Source organism: Zingiber officinale, chromosome 4A (assembly GCF_018446385.1).
Source record: "Zingiber officinale cultivar Zhangliang chromosome 4A, Zo_v1.1, whole genome shotgun sequence".
Lineage (NCBI taxonomy): Eukaryota > Viridiplantae > Streptophyta > Magnoliopsida > Zingiberales > Zingiberaceae > Zingiber > Zingiber officinale.
Genome location: NC_055992.1, coordinates 63,161,266 through 63,187,548, shown reverse-complemented (window position 1 = coordinate 63,187,548; position 26,283 = coordinate 63,161,266). Strand labels below are relative to the sequence as shown.

Sequence of the window (26,283 nt, the reverse complement as noted above, 5' to 3'; positions counted from 1 at the left end):
TCTCCTTCTTCATCGACGACATGACAACCTTCCTTATGGTGACTGGCATCGGCTGCACGTGGAGATGACACCCCACGGCCACCAAGAGGCGATGGTTACTTCTAGCGATGGGGATAAGAGACTTGTGTCGCAGCAGAGGTGGCTCAGCACGCCACGACTTGAACAGGGTTGACGACGTCCGACGATGGCATCCGATGAGAAGGACGGTGGCTATAACAAGCTGCGGTGTGGTCTTTGAGGCGTCGCGCGACAGGCAAATGGAAGGCGACGCGGTGGCTCGAGGCTGCGACAGTCCACCGAGATGTGCAACAGTGGTGTCATCGTATAGCGTCGTCAACGATGGCCGCGTAGTCGCACGATGACAGACGGGAGGTCATCACCGGGAATAAAGGAGACGCGACGTCCGTGAAGGTGGCGGTCGCGCGGAGGAGGCAGTCACGCGGAGGCACAACGATCGCATAGGTGATCGCGGATGCTGCTCTCGATGGCCAGAGGATGGGTTCTCCGACGAACGTGTTAGCTAGAGCCCTAGAGCCAATCATTTGATGATTGTATTTTGGACTTGTTGTATCATATTCTATATAAATAAAAGCATTTGGTTTTTGATTATTATACTTACTTGTATTGGTGTCAAATAAACTAAGTATAATAACGTCCTTGAGTAAAATGTTCTCACCTATATCAATCGGTTAGTTGAACCGATAGTGAGATGATATAGGGAACACTACTCTTAATCATTCCTAGTCGAGTATTAACATTCAGGGACAATGTTAATGCAATAAGACTAGCATGTAGGTCAACTCGATGACTTGATCTCACAAGTCATGGATATAGAGATATCAAGTTTATACATGGGTATGCATTGGAGAATGTATACTGAATGGCCCGCTATGAGAAAGTATCATGGATCGTTATATGAGTGTCATATACTTTCTCATGTGGCTATTAGTATGACTACTAGTCCTTAGACCTGAAGTCACCATGGTTCCCTACATAAGGAGTTATGTACTTTGGTTTCGTCAAACGTCACCCGTAACTGGGTGGACTATAAAGGCGATTACTGGGTATGTAACAAATTATGTGGAGGGATGTGAGTCATGTAGATAGGATCTATCTCTCCTATATGACGGGAGAGACATCGGTATTCTTGATAGAGTGAGACCACGAAGTGAATAACCATGCCCAAATGAGTCAATATGAGATATTGAGCTCATTTGATTGAGTGAGTCTACTTGGAGTTCAAGATTTAGATTGATTAGAGGATGACACGGTCTATGCCTCACATTAATCAATCTAGATGTCTAGGATAGAAGGACACTTGTCATATATTGTGAGGAGTCACAATTAGTAGTCACAAGGTGATGTTGGATCTCAACATTCTTGTAACTTGGGTAGTAATGATGTATTGCTAGATACCGCTCATTACTTATGTTTCTAAATGAGTTTAGGGGCATTGCCAACGTTACAAGAACCTATTAGGTCACACACAAAGAACAAGTGGATGGAGATTAGGTTCATATGATGAACCAAGAGGATTAGATTCATTTGATGAATCAAATTGGATTAAGAATAATCCTAATTGGGCTAATTGAGTTGGACTCAAGTTGATTCATGTGTTCAATGAGTCTAATTTACATTATGACTCATTGAATCAATTTAATTAAATGAATTAGATTCATTATATTAAATTGGCTTGAATTAAATTGTTGGATTAGATCAACCATGAGAGAGATTAAGTCAAGTTTGACTTGACTTGAGAGGAAGATGAAGAGTCAAGTTTGACTTGACTTTATGCCACCTCATTGGTGAGTTGACATTAAGTGGACCAATGATGATGCTCCACATCATCATGGTTACTTAAGTGAAGTGCCACCTCATGGGAGTTACCAAGAGTTGTGACTCTTGGTATCCCATGGAGGTTACAAACCACTTAATTAGATGAAAAGAGTTTCATTTTGCAAGTGTAACTCTTATTCAAGTGATCTTCCTCCTCCTAAGCTCTCTTCTTGCTCCTTCTCTTCTCTTGGTCGTGGGTTTCAAGCAAGGGAGAAGAAAGGAGAGTGAATCTAATCCAAGAAGAAAGGTTAGTGAAAGTCATATAGAGATTTTAGAGGAGTGTGTTCTCTTCTTTTCCTTTCTTCTTCTTCCAATCCTACCCGAGAGCCCTAGAGAGTGCTAGCACACTTGTGGTGCTCTCTTCTCCATCCTTGTGTGTTAGAGAACACATCTTGTTCGTGTGGATACTTCTAGAGGATTGTCTACGTTGACAATCATGAGATCCGGCGTACCTTGGACGAGCGGGATTCGCGAAGGGCACGCATCGAAGGTATAAAATGTTTTTCCTTTGTAGATCTACTGTAGATCATAGTTTGAAACTCGTACTCGTATTTTTGAAATCTATCCTTCGCACGAGATCCAGTGGCATGGGTGATTCGGGGTTTCCGCGACGCGAAAAGCGGTTTTCGCGGCTCGAAAAACCCAATAGTGGTATCAGAGCCACGTGCGAAGCTTGTACGAGTTTAGTTTTTGTTTTTATGACAAAAATTTTGTTCTGTGATATTTTGTAATTTTATGGTTTTTAGAGTTTTTATGGGTATTTTTCTCGTAGAAGCGAAGCACAAGTGTTTCGGCACTTGTAGGCTTTGATTACCGAGAAGAATTTTCCAAAACGGCAAAGTTTCGCCCCAAAATTTTTTGGGACAGCGGGCTAAGGTGCTGTTAGATCGCAATGGAACCCTCGCGATGGTTAGATCGCGGGTTAGGGTGCTACCCCTGGCCCCAAAAGGATTTTCGTTTACAATAAAGAACAAATGTTGTTCTGTCTATTTAAACGATATGTTCTATTGTAGTGCACCTCTGATGAACGGACTCTATATTCTAGACCTTGAGAGCCCTATCTATAACATAAATACCAAGATGTTCAAGTCAAATGACATGAACCAAACCTACCTCTGGCACTGTCGCTTAGGTCATATAAATGACAAGCGCTTATCCCAGCTCTATAAGGATGGTTTGCAGGACTCATTTGATTTAGAATCATATGAGATATGCCAGTCATGCCTACGAGGCAAGATGACCAAGAATCCCTTTAGTGGGCACAGCGAGAGAGCGACTGATTTGTTAGGACTCATACATAGTGATGTATGTGGCCCTTTCAATGTCGCTGCTAGAGGTGGTTATAGGTATTTCATCACATTTACTGATGACTTCAGTAGATATGGTTATGTGTACTTGATGACACATAAGTCTGAATCCTTTGAAAAGTTCAAAGAATTCAAGAATGAAGTACAGAACCAGCTAGGCAAGAGTATTAAAATATTTCGATCCGATCGAGGTGGAGAATACCTTAGCCATGAGTTTCGTGACTATCTAGTAGAGTGTGAGATCCTATCCCAACTCACTTCTCCTGGAACACCACAGTGGAATGGTGTATCCGAAAGGAGGAATCGTACCCTATTAGATATGGTACGATCTATGATGAGTCACACAGATCTTCCGACATTCCTTTGGGGCTATGCTCTAGACACGGCAGCTTTTATACTCAACCGAGTTCCATCAAAGGCCGTGATAAAGACACCATATAGGATATGGACTGGGAGAGATGCCCAGGTGTCTTTCATGAGGATTTGGGGTTGTGAGGCTTACGTTCGACGTCAAGTCTCAAACAAGTTAGGACCCAAATCCGACAAGTGCTACTTTATTGGATATCCCAAGGAAACTAAGGGATATTACTTCTACATTCCCAGTCAGCACAAGGTAGTTGTGGCAAAGACTGGGGTCTTTCTAGAAAGGGACTTTGTTTCTAGAAAGACTAGTGGGAGCGCGTTCGATCTTGGAGAAGTTCAAGATGCGAACAATAGCACTAATGCCTCGATGGAAATTGAACTGGAACCACAAAGTGTTGTGGATGATGTTGTTCCATAAGGAGTTGAGGAACAACCAGTTCAAGTAGACATACCTCTTCGTAGGTTTGATAGGATACGTCGTCTGCCTGAGAGATACTCATTTCTCTTGTCTGACCATGATGACGTTATGCTCATAGAGGATGAGTCTACCACCTATCAGGAAGCTGTGATGAGACCAGATTCCGAAAAATGGCTAGAGGCCATGAGATTCGAGATGGAATCCATGTACACCAACCAAGTTTGGACTTTGGTTGATCCACCTGAAGGGGTAAAACCCATAGGGTGTAAGTGGGTCTTTAAGAGAAAGACTGACATGGATGGACTTATCTATAAGGGTCGCTTGGTAGCTAAAGGTTTCAAGCAGATTCATGGTATTGACTATGATGAGACCTTTTCTCCAGTAGCGATGTTTAAGTCCATTCGGATCATGCTTGCTATTGCAGCTTAGCACGATTACGAGATCTGGCAGATGGACGTCAAAACCACGTTTCTGAATGGAAACTTACTCGAGGATGTGTACATGACACAACCTGAGGGTTTTGTAGATTCACAGCATACTAGCAGAGTATGCAAGCTGCATATTCTCGGAGCTGGAATCTTCGATTCGATGATGCAATCAAACAGTTTGGTTTCATCAAGAACGAAGATGAGCCTTGTGTCTACAAGAAGGTTGTAGGGGATATAGTAGTCTTCCTCATATTGTATGTGGATGACATACTACTCATTGGAAAGGACATCCCTTTGCTACAGTTTGTCAAGACTTGGCTAGGGACTTGTTTCTCAATGAAGGACTTAGGTGAAGCATCCCGCATTCTAGGGATACAGATCTATAGAGATAGATCTAAGAGATTGCTTGACCTAAATCAGAGTACATACATTGACAAGGTACTCCTACGGTTTTCCATGCAGAACTCCAAGAAGGGATTTCTGCCGATGTCAAATGGCGTGAGTCTTTCGAAGACTCAAGGTCCCTCTTCTAGAGAGGAGAGAGACCGCATGAATCAGATCCCTTATACTTCAGCCATAGGATCTATCATGTACGCCATGCTATGTACTTGACCTGATGTCTCGTATGCTTTGAGCATGACGAGCAGATACCAGTAAGATCCAGGTGAAAGTCACTGGATAGTGGTCAAGAATATTCTTAAGTACTTAAGAAGGACTAAAGAATATTTCTTGATATATGGAGGTAATGATGAGCTAGCTGTAAAGGGTTACAGTGATGCCAGCTTCCAAACCGATCAGGATGATTACCGATCGCAGTCAGGGTTCGTATTTTGCATTAATGGTGGTGCACACCGAAGAGTTCAAGCAGACACGAGTGATTCTACAACAGGTCGAGTGCATTCGCATCGAGGCAAAAAGGAGGCGATTGATCCACAAGTTCATCATCGAACTTGGGGTGGTTCCTAGCATTCTTGACCCCATTGAGCTCTATTGTGACAACAATGGAGCTATAGCAGAGGAACCTCACTCACACCAGCGGACCAAACACATACTACGGCGCTTCCATCTCATTCGAGAGATCATCAAGAGAGGAGATGTGATGATTTGCAGAGTACCTACAGAGGCTAACATCGCAGATCCCTTGACCAAGGCTTTGGCACAGAGGAAGCATGATTGTCACACTAGGTCATTGGGGCTTAGAGCCTACACTGATTGGCACTAGTGCTAGTGAGAGATTGTTAGCTAGAGCCCTAGAGCCAATCATTTGATGATTGTATTTTGGACTTGTTGTATCATATTCTATATAAATAAAGGCATTTGGTTTTTGGTTATTATACTTACTTGTATTGGTGCCAAATAAACAAAGTATAATAACGTCCTTGAGTAGAAGGTTCTCACCTATATCAATCGGTTAGTTGAACCGATAGTGAGATGATATAGGAAACACTACTTTTAATCATTCCTAGTCGAGTATTAACATTCAGGGACAATGTTAATGCAATAGAACTAGCATGTAGGTCAACTCGATGACTTGATCTCACAAGTCATGGATATAGAGATATCAAGTTGATACGTGGGTATGCATTGGAGAATGTATGCTGAATGGCCCGCTATGAGAAAGTATCATGGATCGTTATATGAGTGTCATATATTTTCTCATGTGGCTATTAGTATGACTACTAGTCCTTAGACATGAAGTCACCATGGTTCCCTACACAAGGAGTTATGTACTTTGGTTTCGTCAAACGTCACCCGTAACTGGGTGGACTATAAAGGCGATTACTGGGTATGTAACAAATTATGTGGAGGGATGTGAGTCATGTAGATAGGATCTATCTCTCCTATATGACGGGAGAGACATCGGTATTCTTGATAGAGTGAGACCACGAAGTGAATAACCATGCCCAAATGAGTCAATATGAGATATTGAGCTCATTTGATTGAGTGAGTCTACTTGGAGTTCAAGATTTAGATTGATTAGAGGATGACACGGTCTATGCCTCACATAATCAATCTAGATGTCTAGGATAGAAGGACACTTGTCATATATTGTGAGGAGTCACAATTAGTAGTCACAAGGTGATGTTGGATCTCAACATTCTTGTAACTTGGGTGGTAATGATGTATTGCTAGATACCGCTCATTACTTATGTTTCTAAATGAGTTTAGGGGCATTGCCAACGTTACAAGAACCTATTGGGTCACACACAAAGAACAAGTGGATGGAGATTAGGTTCATATGATGAACCAAGAGGATTAGATTCATTTGATGAATCAAATTGGATTAAGAATAATCCTAATTGGGCTAATTGAGTTGGACTCAAGTTGATTCATGTGTTCAATGAGTCTAATTTACATTATGACTCATTGAATCAATTTAATTAAATGAATTAGATTCATTATATTAAATTGGCTTGAATTAAATTGTTGGATTAGATCAACCATGAGAGAGATTAAGTCAAGTTTGACTTGACTTGAGAGGAAGATGAAGAGTCAAGTTTGACTTGACTTTATGCCACCTCATTGGTGAGTTGACATTAAGTGGACCAATGATGATGCTCCACATCATCATGGTTACTTAAGTGAAGTGCCACCTCATGGGAGTTACCAAGAGTTGTGACTCTTGGTATCCCATGGAGGTTACAAACCACTTAATTAGATGAAAAGAGTTTCATTTTGCAAGTGTAACTCTTATTCAAGTGATCTTCCTCCTCCTAAGCTCTCTTCTTGCTCCTTCTCTTCTCTTGGTCGTGGGTTTCAAGCAAGGGAGAAGAAAGGAGAGTAAATCTAATCCAAGAAGAAAGGTTAGTGAAAGTCACATAGAGATTTTAGAGGAGTGTGTTCTTTTCTTTTCCTTTCTTCTTCTTCCAATCCTACCCGAGAGCCCTAGAGAGTGCTAGCACACTTGTGGTGCTCTCTTCTCCATCCTTGTGTGTTAGAGAACACATCTTGTTCGTGTGGATACTTCTAGAGGATTGTCTACGTTGACAATCACGAGATCCGGCGTACCTTGGACGAGTGGGATTCGCGAAGGGCACGCATCGAAGGTATAAAATGTTTTTTCCTTTGTAGATCTACTGTAGATCATAGTTTGAAACTCGTACTCGTATTTTTGAAATCTATCCTTCGCATGAGATCCAGTGGCATGGGTGATTCGGGGTTTCCGCGACGCGAAAAGCGATTTTCGCGGCCCGAAAAATCCAACAGTGGTATCAGAGCCACGTGCAAGGCTTTTCTTAACTTACTGTTTAATAAAGAAAAACCTAACTTTATAATCAATCAACTCCTCCTTTAAATGGATATTTTAAACAGGATTTTCTTTTACCCCAGAAAAACTAAAATAATTTCTATAAAATCCAGAAAAATTCTAATAAATTCTATAAATGCATATCATCTTAATTCTGGATAAATTATCCACTAAAATATATTTCTTTTCCTTAAAATAATCTATTTATGTTAAATTTTAATTATTTACATATTTATCTACATTTTTGGGTATATTACATAAACTTTAAGAAATCATACTTTTAACTGAGATTAAAATATGGGACACACAATATATCAACGATAATTTTCCAAACAACGTAGGTGAGTATGCGTTTTCTCTTATCACGTATGTTGTTTTGAAAATGTCCGAACAACATAGGCTCTCTCTTCTTTTTTACTTGTTTCTCTCTTCCTTTTTTTCTTCTTTCTCTTCCTTTTTATTGTTCTTTTTAAAATCAACTACACAATGTTGCTACTAACTTTTTGAAAATCAGCAACACCAGCAATAATGTGTTGCTTGTTTTAAAAAATTAGTAATAATGTGTATTGTTGCTAGTTTTTGACAATTAGCAACACTATCAACAATTTGTTGTTGGTTTTCGAAAGCAGTAACACTAGCAATAATGTGTTGCTAATTTTTGAAAATCAGCAATAATGTGTTTTTGGTTTTCAACAATCAGTAACAATATGTTTCTAGTTTTTTTTGTTGTGTTACTAATTTTTAAAAATAAGCAACAACATTGTGTTACGGATTTTTCGAAATTAGCTACATAATATTGCTACTAATTTTTCAGTAGCACAATATTGCTGATTTTTAAAAATCAACAACACCAATAATAATGTGTTGCTTGTTTTCAGAAATTAGCAATAATGTGCATTGTTGCTAGTTTTTAACAATCAACAACACCAACAACAATGTGTTGTTGGTTTTCGAAAATCAACAATAATGTGTTTTTAATTTTCAACAATCAGCAACACTAGCAACAATGTGCTGTTGGTTTCCAAAAATCAGTAACATCAGCAATAATGTGTTGCTAGTTTTCAAACACTAGTAACAATGTGTTGCTGGTTTTCGATAATTAGCAACACCAGTAATAATATGTTGAAGTTTTTGAAAATCAGCAACACCAGCAACTTTTCATGTTGCTGATCTTAAGAAACTAGTAATGCATTGTAGCGACTACGAAATTGTAGCTGCTACAACTACAAGTTATAACATTAAGAGACCATAAATTTTGATTCAGATTAATCTACGAGACACATAATATATCAAATCAAAGCTCATTCAAAGATCTTTGATTTAATATATTGTGCATCAAATGGTTTAGTCTGAATCAAAAGTTATGTCCTCTTAAAGTTAAACTTATAGTTTTAGCAGCTATAGTTTCATAGTAGTTATAATGTGTATGCTAAATAAATTTTGAGAGGTCATAACTTTTGACTCAGATTGAATCTTAGGATACACAATATATCAAATCGAAGATCTCTGAACTAGCTTCAATTTGATATATTCAAAGATCTTCGATTTGATATATTGTCCATCCTGTGGTTTAATCCCAGTTAAAACTTATGGTTTATCAAAGTTTAAGTCAGTAACAATGTTGTTGTTGGTCTTCATGTTATTAATCTTAAGAAACCATCAGCAAGGTGTTGTTGATCTTAAGAAAGCAACAACAACATGTTGTTGATTTTAAGAAAATTAGCAACAACATGTTGTTTATTTTCAGAAAACCAACAACAAAGTATTGTCGACTTAAACTTAGAGAGACCATAACTTTTCACTTGGATTAAACCATGGGATACATAATATATCAAATCAAAGATCTCTAAATGAGCTTCGATTCGATATATTGTATGTCTCATGGTTCAATCTCGTTAAAAGTTACAGTCTCTCAAAATTTATTCAACAATAATGTGTCGTTGATTTTTAGAAGACTAAAAACTCCTTGCGTTGTTGATCTTAAGAAACCAACAATATGTTGTAGCAGCTATGAAATTATAGATGCTATAACTACAAGTTATAACTTTGAGAGATCATAACTTTTGATTTGGATTGAACTACAAGACACATAATATATTAAATCGAAGCTCATTCAAAAATCTTCGATTTGATATATTATGCACTGAATGATTTGGTCTGAATTAAAAGTATGTCTTTTTAAAGTTAAACTTATAGTTGTAGTAGCTACGATTCCGTAGCTACTACAATGTATATGCTAGATAAATTTTAAGAGGTCATAGCTTTTGTCTCAGAATAAATCTTGGGATGCATAATATATCAAATCAAATATCTTTAAACAAGCTTTGATTTTAGATATTATGTGTCGAGTAATTTAATCATAGTACAAATTATGGTTTCTCAAAGTTTAAGCCAACAACAATGTTGTTATTGGTCTTCATGTTGCTAATCTTAAGAAACCAGCAACAAAGTGTTGTAGATCTTAATAAACTAGCAATAAATCAAATCGAAGATATCTAAACGAGCTTTGATTTGATATATTGTACGTCTCATAGCTCAATCTTAATCAAAAGTTATGATTACTCAAAGTTTAAATCAGTAATAATGTGTTATTGATCTTTAAAAGACCAGAAAATCTTCGTGTTACTAACTTTAAGAAACCAGTAATATGTTGTAGCAACTATGAAATTGTAGCTGCTACAACTATAAGTTATAATTTTAAGAGAGCATAACTTTTGATTTGTATTGAACTACATCACTCACAATATATCAAATTAAAGTTCATTCAAAGATCTTCTATTTTATATATAGTACATTGAAGGATTTAGTTTGAATCAAAAGTTATGTCCTCTTAAAGTTAAACTTGTAGTTGTAGTAATTACAATTTCGTAGCTGCTACAATGTGTATGCTGGATAAATTTTGAGAGGTTATAACTTTTAACTTGTATTGAATTATGAAATTCATAATAAATCAAATTAAAGATATCTAAATGGGCTTAGATTTGATATATTATGAGTCTCATGGTTCAATTGAAGTCAAAAGTTATGGTCTCTTAAAGTTTAAGTCAGCAACAATGTTGTTGCTGGTCTTCATATTGAAAAAATTTATCATAATTAAATTGAGTTAAAAACTATCATTACTCTCAATATAGTGTATCACGATGATGTTTGATGGCATGGATGTAATAAGGAGACTAAGCCAAACACATAAGACTTTATTTGGAGTGAATCGAACATCTCTTGATCCATAAGTCACTTTTGAAATAAAACTAGTTGATGGTTGCTGGTCTTCAAAAGATCAACACCACAATATTACTGGTCTTTTGAAGATAGGCAACACATTGTAGTAAGTACAAAATTATAGCTACTGCAACTATAAGTTATAATTTTGAGAGACCATAACTTTTAATTTTGGTTGAACAATGAGATGCACATTATTGCTGGTGTTACTAATTTTTGAAAACATGTGCTACTAGTGTTGCTGATTGTCAAAAACTAGAACATATTATTGTTGATTTTCAAAAATTAGCAATACATTGTTGCTAGTGTTACTGATTTTTGAAAACTAACAACAGATTTGTAACACCCATGAAATTATAAGATAAGTATATGGGTGTTATTTTCTTTAGAGCATAAAAGTAAGAGGAATCAAAAAGGAATAATAGAAATAAAAAGAGAGAGAGGTGAAAGTTTGAACCTTGAACCTCCCACAAATAATAGAGATAAATTGATGTATGATAACCACTAGAATGATGAATAATATATGGATAGAAAGGAATGAAAATTGTAGTTAAAGGTGAGAAGAAAAAAAAAACTAAGCAAAAGAGCAAGAGAAAACCAAGTTGCTTACCTCCTCTTCCTCTTGTTTAAGAGAGGGAGCAAGAAGAAGGCAAATTGCCTTCCTCCCCTTTTCTTCTTCTCATTTTCGTGGGAATCAAAGAGGGAAGGGATAGAAGAGTTAAGGGAGGGATTAATGAAGACATAATTCACTCTCATGATGAATAAATAGGATTTAGAGGAGAAAAGAGAAAGAAAATTTCCAATTCTTCTTCTTCCTCCTTCTTCCTCCTCTTTCCTTCTCCACCGAAACTTGGAGCTTTTCCTTCTCATTCTCAAGGGTCAAGTTAGGGTTTCCTCTCTAAGAAAACCTTATTTCCAAGAAGGAATCTCAAGGTTTACCTCTTACAAGAAGAAGAAAACAAAAAGGGAAAACTAGGAAGAGAAGTTCTTCTTCCTCCTCACAAGGGTATTATTTTTCTTAAGGAACAACAAGCGAAAAACTATGTAAGTTTCCCCTCACCTGTGGTACAATAGCTTATGTATTTTCTATGAGATTAGGTTGCCTAAAAACCTAGGATACCTTCATGGAATTTTCGGCTAAGACAAAAAAAAAAAAAAGAGAAGGACCTAGGAAATGTGAAGACCCAAGTTTGACATGCTCAATATGTTTCTTGTAACATGTATCTTATGGTAGGGGATTTATCTAATGTTTATATGTTAGAATGTTTGGTTAGAACTTAGAGTCATGTCCCTAGAATCTCGGCCAAGCATGAATAAAGGGAATAAAGGAAATAGGTAAGTTAAGACTCAAACCAAGTATGCTCCTTTTGTTTTATGATATGTACCTTATGATGAGAGAGTTGTTAACATGATATGCTCATGCCTATATGTTGATTGAACTTTATTCCATACTCATAAACATTCGGCCATGGTAGGTTAAAGGGCCTAGGAAATTTTAAAACCTAAACTAAGCATGCCATGATCTTTCTTAAGATAAGATATGAAGTTGATATGATATGCTCATGTTTATATGTTGGGTTGAACTTTATTCCATGCTCATAAGCATTCGGCCATGATAGGATTAGGGGCCTAGGAAAATTGTTAAACCTAAACTAATCATGCCATGATCCTCCTTAAGACAAGATATGAAATTAATATGACATGCTCATGTTTGTAGTGTGGTTAGAACTTGTTTTCATGCTCCATGAACTTTCTTGCCAAGATGCTGCATCTTTATCTTGGAGTGCTTCGTCATATGTTCAGGGATCAGGTTCATATTTACCTGGGATCAAGTCTGAAGACTCTCCCAAAAACATGAATCTTTCAGGTTGCCTAACAACCCTCCCACTACGACGAGGCATTGTCTGTAATTGTGTATCATTTGTGACACGTGTTGTAGTTTCTTGTGGTATCTCATCTTGTACTATCGGTATTAGATTAGACGTACCCTCTCTTATTTCCTTAAGAACAATTTTACTCATGGGCTTGTGTCTCATAACATAGTCTTCTTCTAAAAATCGGGTATTGGTGCTAACAATGATCTTCTGATCTTTAGGACTATAAAATAAACCACATTTCGTTCCTTTAGGATAACCCACAAACAAGCGAACTTCTGTTCATGATTCCAACTTATCAGTGTCCCCCTTTAGCACATGTGCTGGACTACCCCAAATCCGAATATACTTCAGACTAGGCTTACGTCCATTCCATAATTCTATGGGAGTAGAGGGTACTTACTGACTTAGAAGGTACCATATTCAGAATGTATATTTTCATTTCCAAAGCATATCCCCAAAACGAATTTGGTAAATCTGAATAACTCATCATTGATCTAACCATTTCCATAAGAGTCATATTCCTTCGTTCTACTACACCATTTTATCGGGGTGTACCAGGTGCAGACAGTTGGGATTGAATCCTGACCTCTGATAAGTAACTCCTAAACTCTCCTAAGAGGTACTCTCCACCACGATCAAACCGTGGTGTCTTGATACTTTTACCATTACGTTTCCCCACATCAACCTTGTATTCTTTGAACTTATCAAAGCACTCAGACTTGCGGTGCATCAAGTAAATATACCCGTATCTCGAATAGTTGTCTATAAAAAAGACAAAATATCCGAAACCACCTCTTGCCTGGATAGTCATAGGTCCACACAAATTAGAATGAACCAATTCCAACACATCTTTGGCTCTATACCCCTTAGCCTTAAAAGGTCTCTTGGTTATTTTTCCTTCCAAGCAAGACTTGCAGGTTGGAAAGTTTTCCACCACCAATGAACTCAAAATTCCATCGCCTATTAACCTTTGAATCCTACTCAAGTTAGTATGACCTAGCCTTAGATGCCAAAGATATGTTTGATTCATTTTCAAAGGTTGCTTTCTCTTATTAGAATTAGAAGACGTGTTATTAATTTACTTTTGTTGCATCGTGGGAGTTATTGGATTTAGAGTTCTCAAATTGCCAACCAATGTACCAAAACAGATAATCTTCCTATTTTTCTTGACAACCATTTTGTCATCAAAAGAAATAGAATATCCATCCTTAAATAATTTAGAAACTGAAATCAAGTTCTTTTTAAAACTTGGTACATAAAGATAATTTCTCAAAATTAATATTTTATTCCTAAATAAACATCTCTCACTGCAACGACCACCACTTTCATAGTATTGCCCATATAAACGGTAATTTCCCCTTCATGTAGTTGTCAGATTTCCTAGAACCCCTGTAATGAATTGCAGACATGATCAGTGGCTCCCGTATCTACACACCAGGTACCGGTAGATAACACCACTAAACATATTTCTACAACTAATGAATAGGATACACATTTATTGTTCTCAATATTATGAGGACAGTCTACTTTTTGTTTCCAATTAATATAATTGGGACTTGTAAGTGTATTCTCTAATATAACAGCTAGAGGATTGAAAACTATTTGAAATTCTAAGAATCACAAAATATTTGATCCAGACCTTAAAATAATATTGATTCCTCAATATCATTTAAATTTGCCAACACCTCAAAACACCGTGAATTTTGTATGCCACGTTAGTGTGGGCGTATACAAATTTAAACATTAATTTTATTATTTTGTCAACCTAACTTTATGACGAATAAAATTAAAAGTTGGTCTGTCTTCGTTCAAATATTTGGTCAAAACTTTATAATTTAAAATAATATTGATTCCTCAAACAATATCATTTAAATTCACCAATACCTCAAACACCGTGAATTTTGTATGCCACGATAGTGTGAACGTATACAAATTCAAACATTTGTAAGAGGAGGGTTTTACCCACTAATTATCTTGTCAACCTATAATTACCTCAAACACCGTGAATTTTGTATGCCACAATAGTGTGGATGTATATAAATTCGATCATTTGTAAGAGGAAGTTTTTCCCATTAATTTTATTTTGTCAACCTAACTTTATAGCAAATAAAATTACCTCAAACACCATGAATTTTGTATGCCATGATAGTGTGGACGTATATAATTTCAATAATTTGTAAGAGGGGGGTTTTCCTAGCTTTATGACAAATTAATAGTTGATTTTTCTTCGGTCACATAAATAATAATAGCATTGACTCCGATGGGGAGGATGTAAGCAATTCGAGCCGCAAAAAACCGCTTTTTCGCGTTGCGGAAACCCCGAAAAACTTGCCACCGGATCCGTGCGAAATTAATAAAATAAACTTGTACATGTTTTCTACTCGAGATCTACATTAGATCTAAATGATAAAGAAGTTACCCTTGAAGCGATGCCCTTCGCGTATCCCGCTCGTCCAAAGTTCTTGCCGGATCTCGAAGAGTGTCAAATGAACACTCCTCTACAAGTATCCACAAGGACAAAAAAGTGGAGAAAAACCTTTAGAGTGTGCTAGCACTCTTGATGGTTTCGGCCAAGGAGGAGGAGAGGGAGAGCAAGAGGAATTCAAGAGAGGAAGAAAAATTCAATTCGATGAAAAATGAATGACAATCACTCATTCCTACATATGGTCGACCACATTTAATGCATTTAATGCATTCCATGCCAAATGAATCTTATTCCATTCATATGGCCGGCCACATTGAATGCATTTAATGCATTCCATGTCAAATGAATCTTATTCCATTCACATGACCGGCCACATTGGGAATACTAATTATATGGCCTTGATGATGTGGAACATCATCATTGGCTAGCCCATGCCAAGTCACAAATGACATGGCATGTAGTCAAGTCAAACTTGACTCTTCATCTTCCCTCTCAACTCAAGTCAAACTTGAATCTCTTATCTCCCTTGGTTGATCAAATCTAACCATTTGATTCAAATCAATTTAATATAATGAATCTTTATTCATTGATTAAATTGATTCAATGAAACGTAATCTAAATTAGATCCATTGAACACATGAATCAAATCGAGTCCAATTCAATTAGTTTAATTTGGATTACTCTTAATCCAATTTGGTTCATCACATGAACCTAATCCTCTTGGTTCATCATATGAACCTAATCTCCATCTAATTGCCCTTTATGTGTGACCCTATAGGTTCTTGTAACGTTGGTAATGCTCCTAAACCCATTTAGAAGCATAAGTAATGAGCGGTATCTAGCAACACATCATTACTACCCAAGTTACAAGAATGTTGAGATCCAACATCACCTTGTGACTACTAATTGTGACTCTTCACAATATGTGACATTGTCCTTGTTGGGACCGAAAAGTAGCTAGAGGGGGGGTGAATAGCTCGTCGTGTGCTCGTGTGCTTGGCGTTGCTTGTTTCTTCAGAGATGTGCAGCGGAAATACAAGAAACAAATGCATACAACGCTAACAAGGTAGATTTACTTGGTATCCACCTCCAAAGGAGGTGACTAGTCCAAGGATTCACACACTCACACACCCTCCACTATGTAAACACTCCTTTTCGATAACTACCGAAGGAGGAGAAGCCCTACAAGACTCTCAATACAAGAAGAACGAAAGGGTAGTAAAGAATAAGCAAAAGCTTACAAGAAATGCAGTAAAAACTCTAACCCTAGATTTCTTCTTCTTGCAATAGAGCCGCCTCTTGACTTGGAAGAAACTCCAAGATCCTTCAAGAACTGGCGTGGAGAGCTCTGTGGAGTTGCTGGTGAAGATCTGAGATGAATCGGTAAAGTTCATCGCACCATCGACGCGCAGCCTCAAATACGACGCAGCAATCGGATCTCGATCGATTCAGCTCCCAATCGATCGGAGGCTTTGGATCGATCAACGGATCGATCCAGCGCCTATCGGAAAACACCTAGATCGATCCACGATCGATCCAGCTATCGCGAATCAGCCGCCCCAATCGATATCAGAACCTCCGATCGATCCACCGATCGATCCGATGAGGCTCCGCGAACAGAAGCTCGGATCGATCGGTGGATCGATTGGGCATTTGTAAGCCTGGATCGATCCACTGATCGATCCAGCTCCTGGATCGATCCACTGATCGATCCAGCTCTTGGTTTTTGCCCAAAACCAAGTCCCAAGCCTCTCAAACCAACATTCGGTCAACCTTGACCTGTTGGTAGATCATGCCTAGCATCTGGTCACTCCCTTGACCTGTTAGGACTCCCTCACCAAGTGTCCGGTCAATCCCTTTGACCCACTTGGACTTTTCTCCTCTTGCCAAGTATCTTGTCAAATCCTTTGACCTACTTGGACTTTCCTTCATCATGCCAAGTATCCGGTCACTCCCTTGACCTACTTGGACTTTCACCAGATGTCTAGTCAATCTTGACCCATCTGGATTTCCCCATGCCTGGCTTCACTCACCAGGACTTGCAATCTGCCTAGCTTCACTCACTAGGACTTCTCTTCTGCTTGGCTTCACTCACCAGGTCTTTCACCTAGCTTCACTCACTAGGATTTTCTTCTGCCTGGCTTCACTCACCATGACTTTCACCTAGCTTCACTCACTAGGATTTTCACCTGGCTTCACTCACCAGGATTTTCTTCTGCCTGGCTTCACTCACCAGGACTTTCACCTAGCTTCATTCACTAGGATTTTCACCTGGCTTCACTCACCAGGATTTTCTTCTGCCTGGCTTCACTCACCAGGACTTTCACCTAGCTTCACTCACTAGGATTTTCACCTGGCTTCACTCACCAGGATTTTCTTCTGCCTGGCTTCACTCACCAGGACTTTCACCTAGCTTCACTTACTAGGATTTTCCTCACTGCCTAGCTTCACTCACTAGGTTTTTCCTTCTGCCTAACATCCCAGTTAGGACTTCCCAGTCAAGTATCCGGTCATCCTTGACCTACTTGACTCTTCTTCAATCAACCTTGCATTGTCAAACATCGAAACCCAAACCAAGACTCAAGCTTGGTCAACCAGGTCAACCTTGACCTGAGGGATGTTGCACCAACAATCTCCCCCTTTTTGATGTTTGACAATACCAACACTATCACTTACAATACCACATGTAAGTTAGGCTAATCCCATAGCCTAAACCTGCTTCATGCCACTGGGTAATGAATACATAAGTTAAGCCTTTCATTCTCCCCCTAAGAGGGCAAACTCCCTCTAGGTAATAAAATCCTAACTTACTCCCTTTCATTTTCCCCCTATTGGCACACATCAAACCATGCCCCATTTTTGGACACACATCAACAAATTCACTTGTTGAAAACTCTCCCCCTGAAGAGTTTGCTCATCGTTGTTCATAACTTTACTCGTTGTGATTAACATGATAATGAAGGTCCCATACCCTTCATTATCCTTAACCCTACATTCTCCCCCAATGTAGGCAAATGCCCATCCTTGAGCATTATCCACTTGAAACCACTTGAACAATGAGGATATCCACTCCCCATTAAAGTTCAAACGCTCAACCTTAAGCATGTTCTTAACGGAAGGTTAACCACCTTCCAAAGTTCATGAAAAATAATTTTCATGTCTTTAAAGAGTCCCTCCCCCTAAAGACATGGTGGTAACTTCTGTCATTGCACCAACAATGACTTGGAATCCCTAAAACTTTAGGAAACCCAATTTTAGAAATTTTGAGGTTCCAATATTCAAAATTTGAAACAAACCTCAACCTAAACTTCAACTTAGCCTTCCTTAACCAATCCATCCTTGTTTTCCACACGAAAACACCCTTTTTATGTATAAAAATGTATTTTCAGGGGTTTAGAATGGTTACCTAGACTAAAATAGGTTCAAAGATGCTGAAATCAGACCTTCCTAGCCAAAATCAGCATCTTCGATCGATTGGAGTTGGGTTCCAATCGATTGAACCCTGCTGAATCGATCCACTGATCGATTCAGTCTTCTTGGATCGATCGGCTGATCGATCCAGCGAGCTTCTGCTCACGAGAAATGCCTTCTCAATCGATCGGCTAATCGATTGAGGCACTCCAATCGATCCACGGATCGATTGAAGGCCTGAAATTGCTGAAATTCAATTTAAGCTAATTTCAGAAACCCCTAGAAAATTCTACAAAATTCCAAAAATCGTAAAAATTTGTGTAGACATTATTTAAGGTATAATTTATCATGGGAAAATAGTTATCTATGAAAATATATCATATTTTCAAAGATTGACACAAACTTGAGAACTTGCAAAAACTTTAGTGTTTTCTTCAAGTTTGTGTCTAACTATTCAATGGTGATTACTATCAAAAGATAACCTTCACCAAGGTTTTCCAAAATTATTTTTAAAACATTTTCAAAACCAATATCCCACCATGTTCCTTTGGCTTAATGCACATGACTTGTACATTAGCTTTCCCAATGATGGGAACACACATAACTATGTGTTTTGATGAATTTAAAACTCAAAGAAATGCACTAAATCAACATTTTGAGTTTTGTTCATCATCCTAACATCTCACTTGTATCTATTGTACACAAAACACATACAAGTCATCTTATAGGTCTTTGTGAGATGTAAATTTTGGTTTTTCCCTAATCTAGGGATCATGCATATCTAATTAGGCATTTTGAGTGGTTATTGAACATCCACTTAGGATGTTACTTGTTAATACCACTTGTTGACAACACTTGTTGAAAACACTTGTTAAAAACACTTGTTGATAAATGACATTTGTCCTTGCTTTTAAGGAATTAAACATAATGCATGATAATGTTATGGCATACATAAAAAAATAGCTTTCAAAAGAAAGATTCCTATAATTACATGATGTATGTATGACATGACATGGTATTTTTATATTTTTCATAATAAGTCATGAATGAAAAAATAGACATGATGTCATGACATATGATAGGCAAATAATCATGGCAAGGTTTTAGCATAAATAAAATATACCTAGATTACCTATCTAAGTATCCTTAACCACTTAGCTAACTCAAAATATTCAACTTGTTTTAACTTAAAACGTTAAACCTAGATTGCCCTAAATGCTTCAAAGAAATGCCAAAATCGAAATTGACATTTATATTTCTCTTGATTTGTTTATGCCACTTAAAAATTAAGCATATCCTCAACTGTTGGCATATTCCATTTTTCCTCAAGAGTAATCACATAAATCAAGGCCCGGATTGCCTTAAATTTTTAAGAGAATACCAAAATCTCAACTTGGTATCTCTCTAGGTTTTCCCAATTTATGCCATTTTAAGATAAAATCAATTTTCCACCATTAGGCACATTTTACTCTTTCAAGGAGTAAATAATAATTCCATTTCATTTTCAAAGGTTAACAAAAACCTTGAAAATGCTCCTTGAGTGTCAATTTCCTCAAAGTTGGGTTAACTACCCTTCTAATCGGAGTTGACATTCTCTAACCCATTTATGGGGAAGAGAAGATGCTCCTAGGAACCCAACACCTATTGGTGCTCCTTGGATGCTCTAGGTACTCACTAGGGATAACTTCCCTAGATACCTTCCTAGTGACCTTGTTGGGCTTCTTATAAGCCTTGGTCACGTTTTCTAGGTCAACTCTAGGGATAGCCTCCCTTGTGACCTTGTTAGTGACTTTCTTAGACTTCTTAGAAGTCTTAGTCACTTTGGCTGCAAAGATACTTCTAGGGATATCTTCCCTTGTATCCTTGACTTGACCTCTAGACTTAGGGTTTGTTCCATACCTATATGGAACCCTATGATAACTAGACACATCCTTTTTAGCTTTGGGTTTGTATCCCAAACCTCTATGGTCATTGGATGACTTTTGTACCCCTAAACCTAGGTTATGCTCATTTTGCCCTAATAGGATATTTTCCAATCTTTTTAGGGGCTTTTCTAATTTATCAAGTCTTGACCTCAAGACTTGATTTTCCCTTACTAAGTCCTTAGTATTTGATTTTTCATTTGATCCATGAGCTTTTTTATTCTTGGGCTTGTATCTATTATCCTTAGTTTTCTTGCCCAAATGTCTATCTATCTTCCTAACCTTAGGTTGGGTAGTCTTGGCATGTAGGGCCACATGCTTTTCCTTAATGCCCTCATGCTTTCTATTCTTATGGTAAATTGCATTAAAATGATAAAAATTAGAACTAACATGCTTTTTACCATAACGTAATGGGGTAGACTCAATAAATGTTACCTTCTTCTTTACCTTGGAGGCTCCCCCTTGACTAGTGCCTCCTTGAGCCTTGATCATCTTCTTCCCCTTGGGGCATTGGCTTCGATAATGCCCTTTTTGTTGACACACGAAACACACAATGTGCTCCTTACTCTTCTTTGTCCCGGGGGTGGTCTCCTTGGGCTTCTCCTTGCCCTTTTGTGTCACTTGACCCTTCTTCTTGGCCAAGTTGGGACACTTGCTCTTGTAGTGCCCACTTTCCCTACACTCAAAACATATTATATGATTTTTATTTTTAATTGAAACATTTATACCTTCTTGTGTAGGAATGACACTTGCTCCTCCATTTGATATTTCTTGAATTTTGGAGGTGGCACCATCTTCTTCTTCTTCACTTGACCCGGATGTGGAGGCCTCTTCTTGCTCCGGGTTCATTGATCTACACTCCCCCTCAATCCTAGAGGTGGAGGCTTCATCATCTTGTACATGGAACAAGGAGTATGCTCCCTCCTTGTTCTCTTCATTGCACTCCCTTGAAGATGAAGCTTCTTCTTGGACTTCTTCTTTGGAGGTTGAGCATCTCTCAACCTCGGAGTCCTCCTCTTGGTCTTGCTCCAAAGAGTCACCCTCTCTGGATTCTTCTTGCTCTTGTACAGTGGAGGTGACCTCTTCATGAAGCTTGGCCAATTTACTCCATAATTCCTTTGCATCTTCAAATTCTCCAATTTTGCAAAGGATGGTGCTTGGCAATAAATTGACTAAAAGCTTGGTCACTTTGTCATTGGCCTCGCACCTTTGGACTTGCTCTTGGCTCCACTTGCTCCTCTTGAGAACTTTGCCCTTTGAGTTTGTTGGAGTCTTGAAGCCTTCCATAAGAGCAAACCATTGCTCTATCTCCATCATAAGAAAATTTTCGATTCTTGATTTCCAAGAATCGAAGCTCGTGGAAGTGTATGGTGGAGCCACCCTCGTGTCGAGTCCGAGCCCATCTCAGAATTCCATTGTAGAAGTTGAGCTTTTGAATTTCTTTGACTTTGACAATTTTGCTTCAACTTCTTCACCCTCTAGCTCTTCTTGTTATGCTTGACCCTTCCGGCGATGATTCCGGTGAAGAGCGGTCTCGCTCTGATACCACTAGTTGGGACCGAAAAGTAGCTAGGGGGGGGGGGTGAATAGCTTGTCGCGTGCTCGTGTGTTTGGCGTTGCTTGTTTCTTCAGAGATGTGCAGCGGAAATACAAGAAACAAATGCATACAACGCTAACAAGGTAGATTTACTTGGTATCCACCTCCAAAGGAGGTGACTAGTCCAAGGATCCACACACTCACACACCCTCCACTATATAAACACTCCTTTTCGGTAACTACCGAAGGCGGAGAAGCCCTACAAGACTCTCAATACAAGAAGAACGAAAGGGTAGTAAAGAATAAGCAAAAACTTACAAGAAATGCAGTAAAAACCCTAACCCTATATTTCTTCTTCTTGCAATAGAGCCGCCTCTTGACTTGGAAGAAACTCCAAGATCCTTCAAGAACTGGCGTAGAGAGCTCTATGAAGTTGCCGGTGAAGATCTGAGATGAATCGGTAAAAGTCTACTGCAGCCATCGCACGCCTGCAGCTCAAATACGATGCAACGGTCGGATCCCGATTGATTCGAAAGCTCCCAATCGATCGGGGAGGCTTTGGATCGATCCACGGATCGATCCAGAGCACCTCTGTGCTCTGGGAAAACTCCTGGATCGATCCACGGATCGATCCAGCGCTTATCGCGCGAACCAGCAGCGTCCCAATCGATCGGTTGATCGATTGGGACATCTGGATCGATCCACTGATCGATCCAGAGGCTCTCTATTCGTTGGGAAAGGCCTGGATCGATCCACTGATCGATCCAGAGGCTTTCTGTTCGCTGGGGAAAAGCCTGGATCGATCCACTGATCGATCCAGCTCTTGGTTTTTGCCCAAAACCAAGTCCCAAGCCTCTCAAACCAACATTCGGTCAACCTTGACCTGTTGGTACATAATGCCTAGCATCTAGTCACTCCCTTGACCTGCTAGGACTTCCTCACCAAGTGTCCGGTCAATCCCTTTGACCCACTTGGACTTTTCTCCTCTTGCCAAGTATCCTGTCAAATCCTTTGACCTACTTGGACTTTCCTTCATCATGCCAAGTATCCGGTCACTCCCTTGACCTACTTGGACTTTCACCAGATGTCTGGTCAATCTTGACCGATCTGGATTTCCCCATGCCTGGCTTCACTCACCAGGACTTGCAATCTGCCTAGCTTCACTCACTAGGACTTCTCTTCTGCCTGGCTTCACTCACCAGGTCTTTCACCTAGCTTCACTCACTAGGATTTTCACCTAGCTTCACTCACCAGGATTTTCTTCTACCTGGCTTCACTCACTAGGATTTTCACCTGACTTCACTCATCAGGATTTTCTTCTGCCTGGCTTCACTCACCAGGACTTTCACCTAGCTTCACTCACTAGGATTTTCACCTGACTTCACTCACCAGGATTTTCTTCTGCCTGGCATCACTCACCAGGACTTTCACCTAGCTTCACTCACTAGGATTTTCACCTGACTTCACTCACCAGGATTTTCTTCTGTCTGGCTTCACTCACCAGGACTTTCACCTAGCTTCACTTACTAGGATTTTCCTCACTGCCTAGCTTCACTCACTAGGTCTTTCCTTCTGCCTAACATCCCAGTTAAGACTTCCCAGTCAAGTATCCGGCCATCCTTGACCTACTTGACTCTTCTTCAATCAACCATATCCTGTGGCATTAGATTTTGGAAAATTAGCTAATCAATCATATCCTGTGGCATTGGAAATAATATTATATTTTGGATTCCTTATTGCTTATGCCGTCAAATTACCGATTATACCTCTACATACTTGGTTACCCGATACCCATGGAGAAGCACATTACAGTACATGTATGCTTCTGGCTGGAATCTTATTAAAAATGGGAGCATATGGACTTATTCGAATCAATATGGAATTATTATCCCACGCTCATTCCATATTTTCTCCCTGGTTGGTAATAATAGGAACTATTCAAATAATTTATGCAGCTTCGACCTCTCTCGGTCAACGGAATTTGAAAAAGAGAATAGCCTATTCTTCTGTATCTCACATGGGTTTTACAATTATAGGAATTGGTTCCATAACTGGAATCGGGCTCAATGGTGCTATTTTACAAATACTCTCTCATGGATTTATTGGTGCTGCACTTTTTTTCTTGACGGGAACGACTTGTGATAGAATGGGTCTTGTTTATCTCGACGAAATGGGGGGGGTATCGATCCCAATGCCAAAACTTTTTACCATGTTCAGTAGTTTTTCAATGGCTTCTCTTGCATTGCCGGGAATGAGTGGTTTTGTTGCAGAATCATTAATTTTTTTTGGAATAATTACTAGTAAAAGATTTCTTTTAATGTCAAAAATACTAATTACTTTTGTAATGGCAATAGGAATGATATTAACTCCTATTTATTTATTATCTATGTTACGTCAGATGTTCTATGGATACAAGTTATTTCATGTTACAAATTCTAATTTTTTGGATTCTGGACCACGAGAACTATTTGTTTCAATATGTATCTTTTTACCCATACTAGGGACTGGTATTTATCCCGATTTCATTCTCTCGTTATCAGTTGATAGGGTACAAGCTATACTATCTAATTATTTTTATCGATAGTCTTTCATTAAAAATATGGAAATCAAATTTTTTTGTCTTTTTATTTTCCGCTTTTAAACGCCGAACAATGCAAAAGAATTAAATGAATTAAAAATCTCAATTTTAATCAGATACATTTCGAGTTTTTTAGAACCTTGCATTGTCAAACATCGATACCCAAACCAAGACTCAAGCTTGGTCAACCAGGTCAACCTTGACCTGAGGGATGTTGCACCAACAGTCCTTCTATCCTTGACATCTAGATTGATTAACTTGAGGAATAGACCGTGTCATCCTCTAATCAATCTAAATCTTGAACTCCAAGTAGACTCACTATAATCAAATGAGTTATATTGAACTCATTTGGCATGACCATGCACTTATTGGTCTCACTCTATCAAGAATAATGATATCACTCCCGTTATATAGGAGGGATAGATCCCATCTACATCACTCACATCCCTCTGCATAATTTGTTACATACCCAATAATCGCCTTTATAGTCCACCCAATTGTTAGTGAGAGCCCTAAAGCCAATCATGTGATGGTTACTTTTTGGACTCTTTGTATCATATTCTTGTACATATATTTCTGATATATAAATAAAGGCATTGTGATTATTATACTTGTGTGTATTTGTGCTATATAAATAAGTATAATAATGTCCTAGGGTAGTAGGTTCATATCTATATCAATCGATTAGTTAAATCGATAGTGAGATGATATAGAGAACACTACACTTAATTATTCCTAGTCAAGTATTAACATAGAAGGACAATGTTAATGCATTGAGACTAGCATGTAGGTCAACATGATGACTTGATCTCACAAGTCATGGATATGAGATATCAAGTTGACACATGGGTATACATTGGAGAATGTATACTGAATGACCCGCCATGAGAAAGTATCATGGATCGTTATATGAGTGTCATATACTTTCTCAAGTGACTATTAGTATGACTTTAGTCCTTAGATCTGAAGTCACCATGGTTCCCTACATAAGGAGTTATGTACTTTGGTTTCGTCAAACGTCACCCGTAACTGGGTGGACTATAAAGGCGATTACTGGGTATGTAACAAATTATGCGGAGGGATGTGAGTGATGTAGATGGGATCTATCCCTCCTATATTATAGGAGTGATATCATAGTCTTGATAGAGTGAGATCACTAAGTGCATGGCCATGCCCAAATAAGGCAATATGTGATATTGTGCTTATTTGATTATAGTGAGTCTACTTGGAGTTCAAGACACTTAGATTGATTGGAGGATGACACGGTCTATGCCTCATATAAGATCAATCTAGATATCAAGGATAGAAGGACAATGTCACATATTGTGAGAGTCACAATTATTAGTCATATTGGTGATGTTGGATCTCAACATTCTTGTAACTTGGGTAGCAATGATGTGTTGCTAGATACCTCTCATTGCTTATGTCCCTAATTGGATTTAGGGACATTGCCAACGTTGACAAGAACCTATAGGGTCACACACATAGAGCAATAGATGGAGACTAGTTCATATGATGAACCAAGAGGAAAGATGAAGTCAAGTTTGACTTGGCTAAATATGGAAAGTCTATAAAAGGCAAGTTTGACTTGACCTAAATCCACAAGTTTGACTTGACTATGAGTTAGACTCAAGTATGATCCAAATGTTGGATAAATCAATTAAGGGAGTTAATTTGGTCATGTTTGACTTTGGCCAAATTAGGAAGGTTGAAAG

At 38.5% G+C, this 26,283-nt stretch overlaps 1 protein-coding gene across 1 annotated transcript; it reads left to right on the top strand.

Moving 5' to 3' along the window:
* The first annotated feature begins 107 nt into the window (after positions 1 to 107).
* Positions 108 to 24,682, top strand: LOC121972424 (NAD(P)H-quinone oxidoreductase chain 4, chloroplastic-like). Its single transcript, XM_042524094.1, has 2 exons — positions 108 to 303; positions 23,658 to 24,682. Exons 1-2 carry the CDS (start codon positions 108 to 110, stop codon positions 24,572 to 24,574), a joined length of 1,113 nt encoding a protein of 370 aa, XP_042380028.1. The 3' UTR covers positions 24,575 to 24,682.
* The last annotated feature ends 1,601 nt before the right edge of the window (positions 24,683 to 26,283 follow it).

Coding starts and splice junctions, on each gene's coding strand:
- LOC121972424 (XM_042524094.1), top strand. CDS start 108: ATGGGGATAAGAGACTTGTGTCGCAGCAGAGGTGGCTCAGCACGCCAC. Junction 304..23,657: donor CTGCGACAGTCCACCGAGAT/GTGCAACAGTGG, acceptor CTGTGGCATTAG/ATTTTGGAAAATTAGCTAAT.